Consider the following 10478-nt stretch of genomic DNA (forward strand, 5'->3'; position numbering starts at 1 on the left):
TTAACCTTTTGGCTGCTGTCTAGCAAGTCTAGCTGAGAAAACAACACCTATCCTAGGTTTAGGTCTCGTAAGGGAGTGAGCCTCGTAGGATACTTTTATAAACCCAATTAGATGTCTTGTAAAGGAGTCTAATAACCGGTAAATTAACAACCTTTAGGGGGTCTTAGCGCGCTCTTGAGAAGGATTAGGGGTGCTCTGATTTCCCGAGGGGTGAGAATCCCAAGATCCCGGTTCCATAGTAGACAATCTCCAATTATAATCAACATTAAAAGCAATCAGGATTCCTGTCTAGGTAGTTCCTTCATCATCTCTGAGTTCGGTTTTCGTGTGAGTTCGTGCTTTGTCTGTCCGTTCGTCTAGGTAATTTAGTTTAATTTTAATTGCACTTTAGGTTTTTTAGAAACCCCCCCCCCCCAAATTAATAAACAATTTAGTATGTCGTGTCAGTCCGAGTCTAGATAGAGTCGTAGCGTAGTCAGTAGAGTCTCGTGGGTTCGATACTCGGACTTACTTTAGCTTTACTACATCGATCGGTTCACTTGCCGATTGTGTGTTTTAGGGTTTAGGTCGAGTCTTAGTTTTATAAATTTAAAGCTTAGAGAGTCTAGAATTAGGGTAATTTAGTTAGTTTTATTTGACCCATTTTCAGCACATCAAAACCCAAAAAAAAAGAGTTAAATGCTTGGTTGGTCCCTGTGATTTGCAAAAATTGCATACTTGGTCCCAGTGGTTTACTAATTACACGCGTGGTCCCAAAACTTGTCAAAAATGCACTTGGTTGGTCCCCAGCCCTAACATCAGTTAAATTTTTCAGTTAAGTCCATGTTAAATGACCAAAATACCCTTGCTTATTAACAAAAACCAGCCTCAGCATCATCTTTTCACCATCATCATCTTCATCACCCACAGAAGCTTAAGGTCCTGCTCAGTGCTCTCTCTCTCCAAAAATCTGGTCACCGCTCTCTCTCTCTAAAAATTAAGCCGCACATCTGGTCACCGCTTTCTCTCTCTCTTTAAAAAACTAAGCCGCACACAAGGTCTCTACTCTCTCTCTCTCTCTCTCAAAATCAGGTCACCGGATTATTTCTCCGGCGACCTGTCGGTCGTCCGGTTTCTCCGGCGAATCAACCAATCCACCTCTCGGTCTAAAAATCCAGGATCTGTTGAATCAGTGTTAGATATATCAGAAGAAGCAAGCAACCATTAACGATTGAATGGTTCTTATTTGAATTCGCCAATGGTGTTATCGAAGCTGAAACAGCCGGCTTCCCACCTTGATTTTCTCACTTCGCAACATCTGTCGTCCTGGTCTCCGATTACTACTGTTAGATGCCGAACACATCATCAGCGGTGTTCTGTGGTAAGTTGTTTAATCTCCCCTTTTGATGGTGATGAAGATGATGTAATCATCCCCTCCCTGGTAACCGATGTTCGTGATTTGACCCAGATCTAGGGTTTGGATGCACAAATCGTTGGTGGTTTAACCCAGATCAGGTGCGTTTTATGATTTTTTTATCAGGAGTGTGGATTTCACGAATGAGAATGTGAAATTGAGTGGTGGGGGTGGGCTGGGTTGAAGGTGACGGTGGATGTGGAGGTGGTGGTGGTGATGGATTGAAGGTGGAGATGGTGGCCTGGTTGATTTTAGAGAGAGGGGGATGAAGATGATGGTGATGAAGAACTTGGTCCTGCTGCTGATAAAGATGATGATGGTAAACAAAAATTATAGAGTTAATAAGCAAGGGTATTTTGGTCATTTAACATGGACTTAACTGAAAAATTTAACTGATGTTAGGGCTGGGGACCAACCGAGTGCATTTTTAACAAATTTTGGGACCACGCGTGTAATTAGTAAACCACTAGGACCAAGTCTGTAATTTTTGCAAACCACAGGGACCAACCAAGCATTTAACTCAAAAAAAAAAAAAAACTCATTGATCACCGACAGCCACATCTCTAAGTATTCCTTTCTCAATCAAGAATCCAATTTCAGATATGAATTTGATAACTTGCCTACGCTAGGTATGTATGCCTGTATAGGCTATTTTGGGGACCGTTTATATCATATATCGACTTTGAATATTAAGTGAACATTGATCCTAAGTGAGAATCACAGCTTGGTATGTATGTTTACACTGAACATTGATGTTTTAAGAAACTATACAATTTATAGAGCCAACAGAACACACATTGTTTGTTTAAGACGTACTTGTTCATCTAGAAATTATACAACTCTATGTTCATCTTTTAAACCAATATCTAATTAAACATAGCCATTGTTTGTTTAAGAATTACTGAAACAAATTCCCTAGTCATCTAGGGATGTAAGTAAACCCTAGAAATTCATACCTATCAAATCAAACAAAAAGGCACACAACATATACAAAAGTAAATCATGCTTTCTTCTCACAAAGATGAAGTCAACGCTTTGAAGAGTAGACAAGTGGTGGTGGCGGTAGATCCGGTGTAGGTGGTTGTAGATCCGGTGTGGTGGTGGATTAGGTGGTAGTGGGGATGGCTGGAGAGAGAGATAGAGGGGAGAGAGAACTGAGAAAGAGATAAGAAAGGTTGGTGGTGGTGGTTGTGGCGGTGAAAGAAGGAAGGGAAAGGGAAAGGGAAGGAATGAAAAAGGTAGAGATAGAAGTGGGTTTTTAAACTTTAAGTTTTGTTTTTTTTTTTAATTAAGTTGGTAAAATGACTAGACTACCCTTAACTGGTTAGACTTAACACAAAATTTTAACCTGGTTAGTGCTAAAGGACGAAAAGTGTAATGAGTTTTTCAAATAAAGGATTGTTATTGTAATTTTGAAGTTAAAGGTTATCCATTGCAATCCGATGCAAACATAAAGGACGAAAACTGTAATTTATCCAAATGTTTAAATCCAAGTTGTGACGAATTTTCTAGATCTCAAGAGAGTAGGTATCTGAATATGCCTACGTCTCGGCGGGGACTTTGGGAATTCGTACAACGCAAAATATTAAATATATTATTTTAGTAGGATATATATATGTTTATATATAATTCGAGCCGGGGTTAAGCAGCCTCTGTATTTCTACAGGGTAGAAGTAAGGCTATCTACATCATACCCTTTTCACTGCCTGCCTTAGCTTTGCTATTGGTAGGATTTACTGAGTATGATGATGATCGGTACATTGTAGGTACACTCTTATTTCAACTTAGCTATATAATAAATGCATCAATGTTATTATAAAACATATTATATTGAGTCTTTATTGTATTTAATAATTTCAAGATAACATGAGCTAAAAAGATAATTTTAAACTAGAAACATTATAAATGCAATAAAAAATTTGTCTTAAAAGAAAATTGTTGATCAAAATACTTTAGTGATCATCGATTAGTAAGAAAACATATGAATTTAGGTTGTTGAATGTATTTATGACAATTAAATAAGTTTGACTTAAAAATATTGCTTTGACACTCAGGTGCAGATTCGAGAAAGAATCTTGTGAATACAAGTACACTACAACACATGTAAATTAAGTTGGGCCATAAAACTAAATTACTTGTAGTTGGGTGTTGGGCCGGTTGTTGAGATGTAAGGGTGAAGGGGGTGCACACCTAATAGGTGAGTGCACTCTCTTACGCCAAACCAATCCCCGTGTGCCACATCAACTCCCCTCTTAAACTCCCCTAACACCCCCATTTGATGGCGCCACTCCCCTATTAGGTGAATTGGGTTTTTTTAAAAAAAAAAAAAAAAAAAAAAAAAGTAAAGCATTGATTGGTTGAAACAAAGCTGGCCCCACCACCTTTCCCCTCTCTCCGTCGGTAACCTCACACCCATCTTCACCCCCGATTCGGGACCCCGCGGGGATGGCGGCGGTGTTCCCGATCGGGGAAATGGTTCACCGCTTCCCTCCCCGATTGCGCCCCGTATACCCTAATAATAATGTCTTTTTCAATTAAGTCAAAGGGGCATTCAAGGGAGCAAATTAATTTTTGAACGGGAATTGATTGAATCGAGAAGGACAACATCCTCTTTGAGGTGCTTGGTATATTTTTCTAAACACAAATCGAGAATGGAAAACAGGATTTTTTTTGTTGACGATTTGAACGCGATGAACGACTAGCCTCTTCGGTTTCATCCCGGTGTAGATTTTTGTAAGATTTCTAGGGTTCATATATTTGTATTTTGATTTGACTTTGTGACAATTTGTATTGATTTTTGAAACCTTTGACAATAGTTTACATTTGTTTCGTATTCGTAAATTGTCGAACGATGTTAAAAGTTATGACTTTACGAAATGGTTATGTGTAGTTATGCATTGTCTTGGTTAGGATTTACTTGTGTTGACTAGAAAGTGTATTCTTGTCCGTTCTTTGAAACGTTGATAGTTATTGGCACCTAAGTCACGGTACACTAAATCCGCTAATCGTATACAATTGAGTTGAATCTAAAAACTTGTAGAAACCCTAGGTCTTGCAATTATCGAACCGGGTGTGAACCTTGTCCCTAATTTCTTGTTTTAATCATTTAGTAATTTAGTTTGCAATTTTAGTTAATCACAAGTGTTTTAGATAAAAACCAAATATCGGTTCACTCTGATTCATTTTTCCAACCAAATAAATTTATAAAAAAATATTAGCAAACTTCATAATCACATTGTATATTTTTTTTGTACATAGTCTAACTAATCGAACGGGTCGTGCGATACTGACCACATGCTCTTCGTGGATACGATACCCGACTTAACCTAGCTACCTAGGTTTAATTGGGTTTTTGACTGATCGGGACGACACGGTCACGTCAGATGATGATGATATGGGGGGGGGGGATATTCCACGGTCCTCCCAACCGCTGGAGTGATCACACTCCACAAGCTAGCTTAGCCCCATAGCTGCCTGGGGGTGACTACCCAACCGAGAGCAAAGAGCTTGGTCGTGAGATGCGGACACCAAGATTCGAACCCGGGACCTATAGGGAGAGGGTGGGTGAGACTGACCAACTGGGATACCCCAGAAGGTTAAGATGATAGTTTATATAATATACGTATATATATTAAACTAAATTTCTAAATTTATTTTTGTTTATTTGTTAAAATAAAATAAAGGGGTAAAAGGACTAATTTACCATCATATGAAGTTCACTTAATTTGATTTAACATTTAACTGAGTTAAGATTAAAGGACATAATGTTCATGGTTGTGAAAAGAGAAAGTATGAATCTTATCAACTTTAAAGACAAATGATATACTTTGCAATCTATAGTGTAATATAGATGAGGATTTTTGTAATTTAGTTAAGATTAAATGCAATCTAGTGTAAATAGTTGTGGATTTGTAATTTACTTAAGATTTAATGCATAGACTTGCTTTACAAGAAAGAAAAGTAGAAGACTGATTTGTTTTAACGAACCATAATGATTTATTTCCTTTATCAATAAGTTTATAAGACGGTTCGAAAATCACGTGGCCGAGTTTATCGCCGAATCTAAACTGATTGATCTACTTTCCTATTTATGAAAACTAAATCGATCAATGTTGTATTTATATATAACTAGAAACACTACTAAGATAACCCTAACCTCTAATTTTACGTCTTCAACCTACAGTCATGGCTGATTTGCCTTCGGAAAACATGTACAATATCTTGTCAACCCTAACCTCTAAAAAGCGTCTTCAAGCGGCTATATTACCTTCGGAAATCATGTACGATATCTTGTCAAGAATGCCGGTGAAATCGTTGGCTCGTTTCCGGTGTGTAAACAAGCTATGGTGCAACTACATTAACGATCCTTACCTTGAAGCCATGCATACCAAACGACAGTCAATGAACGATCCCGTGCCCATTATGTTCCGTCAATTTCCATCTGATGATCATCCCAACTCACCATGCACACTAAGTTTCTTGGAACATAAAGAAGAAGCTGGTATTTGCACCCTAGAAGTCAAAAAGAAGCCACCGGTTATGGAGTTTATGTGTAAGAGTTGGACTTATAAAAACCCTGATAACATAGTTCTAGGTTCTTGCAATGGGCTGCTCTATTCATCAAAACATTCCCATGATGGCAACAAGTTGGTTGTGATCCATCCTCTAAGGAAAGATTGTTATGAGTCGCCACCCATCAAGACACCATTCCACCCACAACAACAACAGTCATGTGGGATTGATCTTCAAGAGTCGAACCGGCTTTGTGTTGAGGAGTCAAGCGGGCTTGGTTTTGATGATTCTACCAACACTTTCAAGATGGTGTGTGTTGTGAAAAGAGAACACGAAGGGCAGCTAGAAGACCTTTATCAACTCAAGGAGGATCTATGGACCATGGTGCATGTCTTGGGCACAGACTCGTGGCGAAAGATACCACAAGTCCCATCTTATCCCATAACTGGTGAAGGCGTGTTTGCGAATGGATGTTTGCATTGGTTAATTAGTGATGAATATGATGATTATCGCGCGGCCTACTTAGGACGACCAGTAATAAAGTTTGACATAGCGAAGGAGGAATTCGGAGTAATCAAACCTCCTCATGGACTACCAGTTTATTCGGTTAAGGAGCAGTTGGTTGATTTACATGGTGAAGTTGGATATGTGTATCATATCGTCAACCATGGTGTGGAGGTGTGGGTGTTGAAGGAGAGAGGATGGGTGATGCATTGTGAGTTCGAGCAGAAGCCGCCTCTTCCTGGTTGTTTAATGAAGGTTTTAGGGTTTTGGAATGATGACGGGGACGTATTAATGACAGATAATTGGAAGCGACAAATGTTTGTTTACAACCTAAACAGTAAGAGTTTGCATGAAGTTAGCTTGGTTGGATGTGAAGAAGGCCTTACATTAATAGATATACGAATGTATTAAAGTTTGCCAAGTGGTAAATTTTAGATACAATAACTTTTGGTCTAGTTTATTAAATATTTGCCCTACGAAAATCACAAACAAAATTTTCATCCTGTGCGAGATAAAAAATTTGAGGCTTATTTGAAAATCTCAATTTAATATAAAATCATCAATCACTAAAATTTATGTGGATGTAATTTAAATAATTATTTTTAGCTATGTTTCACTACTAGAAAAAACACCTTTCTTGACATGCATTGCGTGTCATAAAAGGGTCTTTATGACACGCAAATGCGAGTCGTTGATTGAGGAGTCATAAAATTAACATGACATACATTTGTGTGTCATGTTTTTATGACACACATTTAATGACACGCATTCATGACACACATTTAACGACACACATTTAATGACACGCATCCATGACACACATTCATGACACTCATTTTATGACACACGTTCATGACAAGCATTTATGACACATACGTATGACATTCATTTACGCGTGTCATGTTTTTAATTGTATAAATTTTTTTATAAAATTACTAATTTGCTATGGATACATGTATAATAACAAAAACAATAAATCTTTTTCATAAAACAAATACACACACACACATACATATATATATACCAAAACAATCCATTACATAATCATTTGCCAAGTATACTACAAATATTTTAACGTTAACAAAAAAAGAATTGTTTGTCAATACATCATCAACACCTAAAATACGATATATAACTTAAAAATAGAGTTAACCGCATAAGTCGACCAATCTTCACGAATGCCATCCATATCCACAGCAGAGTATTCTTCTACTCATTTCCCAACCTGAGACAACAATTAAATAAAATAAATCTTAAAAATCAGAATTTAATCCTAATATATGAATTTAAGTATTTGTTTTGATATATAAGTACATATTTCTCTAATATACAGACTAAAAAAACTTAGACCTCATGGATATTCGATACATAAAACAAAGAAAAAATATTCACATGATACTATCATGAGAAACAACTAAATAAAATAGTAAAATTTAGATTAAATGAAATGATACATAAATTAAATAACATATATATTTTCAATAATACAAATACAAAGTAATTATAAAAATATATATCCAACTAATTAAGTTAAAACGAATGTAGAGTATAAATAAAACAAAACTTTAAGAAGTGTTAAAAAACTAATTACTAAACTTGAAGGGTCTATTAACCATTTAAAGACTATGGCTAGTAGCCTACTGTGATATCTCGAAGATCATGAAAAGAAACAAATATAATAAAGTATATATGTTAGATTAATACATGTTTTTCACTTTCGTTTTCAGACTTTACACACGGTCTGGCCGCCGGCTCACAATCGGGAAAAAAAAAACATGTTACTATTTTAGGCTGTATCTTCACTCTTCTGTTTCAAATCTAAATACCTTAAGATACAGAATTTCAAGTGTCAAACTAAGAAAAAGTTTTCGGTTCCGGTTAACATACTGCTTAGTCGCCGATGGTTGAGGGGTAGCCCGGGCTACCCCTCCCTCCTCCATAGATCCGCCCCAGGGCGTGTTGCTGGTAACCAATACTCCTCTAAATTAGATTATATGGATAAAACTAAAGCAATTAACATTAACAATGAGTATAATAAAGAACCCTTAAGAAGTAGCAAAAGTAAAACATACATGTTCTTGCTGCTCTAGAATCTTCAAAATCTTTGCAACCTAGAACCACCTCCATTGCCAAAGATTAGTTTATAGGGATGGACATTGGAGAGGAAAACACATATAATCAAATGGGGATTGACAGAAGTGAGCCGATTAGGTTAGGGAAGCAGGGAGGGAAGTTAATCTCGTGTGTTTGGGAAATCCAAAATTTCAAATATTTGGGTCGGAGGAGTGAGCGGGAACTAATCTGTAATTATAAATCTTAATTACAAATAAATTAAAATTTAAATATTGTTTTTAAATCTGTAATTATAAATCTTAATTACAAATAAATTAAAATTTAAAGTATTGTTTTTAAGTACGATGATTTGAAATATGTATACAAATTAACAAATATTTAAATATACATATAAATTCATAGAAGGTAAAATTAAAACTAAAATGATTAGTAACCCTTTTACTTTTTATAAAAAAAAATATAATTTAGAAGTGTTATGGTAGAGAATTAAAAAAACGAATCATAATTAATAATAATTGATCATATGGGTAAAGTTAGGGATGAGGTTGGTATCGATATCGGAACTCATCAAATATGGGTACCTGTATCGGTACCGAAAATGTTTGGTACGGTTCGGTTTTCGAAGGAAAAATTCGGAAAAATACCGGTACTAAAAACTCTAAAAAGTGGGTACCGATTCGATACCGAAAATAATTTGGTACGATAAATTCGGTACTGGTACCTAGTACTAAATGCTCATTCCTAGGTAAAGTAATTCTATAAAGACTCCTATAAATAAGAACTGTACAAAGACACAATAGACTGAAAATGTCTTAATGGACCATCTTGGGTCTTGTAGTTTTAATGCCTATCAGCGAGTCGTATTATTTTGTACTGGGTAATAACATACCATAATGTCTTAAATGGACTATACTGGACCTTAATTCTTAATGGCCTTTGGTGGCCTTTATTATGGTGTATTCGATCTTAAAGGGTAAGATCAGGTGAGTTATATTATGTTTTTGCAAATAATAACTCATATAGCATGTCATAATGGGTTAAATTGAGTGTTGCAACAAAGGTTTAATTTTTAATACCATATGTAACCCTTCTGACAAAGTTATCATTTAAAAAAGAAGTCACGTATATGCAACCATTTTAAAATCAGGGTTGCCTATATATTTAAATAACGCAACCTTTCTTAACAAAAGTTGCAAATTTTAATAAAATTTGCAACTTTTAAGAAAAATGTTGCATTAGATCTTCTAATGCAACTTTTGTATATAACAAAGTTGTTTTATAATGAAATGCAACTCATTTTAAAATGTTGCTTTTAAAAGGTTGCATTAGGCTAATTTTTTAGTAGTGAAACGAGACACTGTTAATATAATTTTTAATTAACATATTAGATAGAGTAAATTACGCTTTTGGCCCACGTGGTCATATCACTTTTACCATTTTAGCCTAAAAAATAATTTTTTAACATCTGAGCCCCCAACGTTTTTTTTCTAACCCTTTTGGCCCCCTAATACTAACCCCATCAATTTACTTTTAGGGGCTAAAAGGGTTAGAAAAAAAGACGTTGGGAGCCAAAAGGGTTAGAAAAAAAGACGCTAGGAGCTCAGATGCTAAAAGATTCATTTTTGGGCTAAAAGGGTAAAAGTGATATAACCACAGGAGACAAAATCGTAATTTACTATATTAGATATATATTATTTTTCATACGTCCGTACAATTTTTTCTCCTTAACAGTTTTCAAGTTTTTCCCATTATTTGCTATTGGAAATTAACCATGATGTCCATATTAAATAAACAATAACTGCTATAGGAAATTAACCCTTACGTTTATATAATGTTTTTTATGACGCTAAAAAGATGACACACAAAAACAGTTTCACAAATTTATTAAATTTTGTACAACCATGATATTTTTTTCTTGACATGCATTTAAATGTTATAAAATAAGCGTGTGTCATTATTCGTGTGTCAAGATAGATCTTATTTTTATGACGCTAAA

The 10478-nt window shown here is 35.6% G+C and overlaps 1 protein-coding gene and 1 long non-coding RNA gene across 2 annotated transcripts; one reads left to right on the top strand and one right to left on the bottom strand.

Moving 5' to 3' along the window:
• Positions 1–5578: 5578 nt before the first annotated feature.
• Positions 5579–6820, top strand: LOC110902015 (F-box/kelch-repeat protein At3g06240). Its single transcript, XM_022148759.1, has one exon. It carries the CDS (start codon positions 5579–5581, stop codon positions 6818–6820), a length of 1242 nt encoding a protein of 413 aa, XP_022004451.1.
• Positions 6821–7418: 598 nt separating this feature from the next.
• LOC110903425 lies at positions 7419–8657 on the bottom strand. Its single transcript, XR_002571923.2, has 3 exons — positions 8482–8657; positions 8297–8371; positions 7419–7634 (listed from the first exon to the last, which is right to left on the bottom strand). It is a non-coding gene; the product is annotated as an uncharacterized LOC110903425 (long non-coding RNA).
• Positions 8658–10478: the final 1821 nt, after the last annotated feature.

Source organism: Helianthus annuus, chromosome 13, assembly GCF_002127325.2.
Source record: "Helianthus annuus cultivar XRQ/B chromosome 13, HanXRQr2.0-SUNRISE, whole genome shotgun sequence".
NCBI lineage: Eukaryota > Viridiplantae > Streptophyta > Magnoliopsida > Asterales > Asteraceae > Helianthus > Helianthus annuus.

Bases quoted from the DNA above. Each gene is read 5' to 3' on its own strand.
- LOC110902015 (XM_022148759.1), top strand. From the start codon at position 5,579: ATGGCTGATTTGCCTTCGGAAAACATGTACAATATCTTGTCAACCCTA.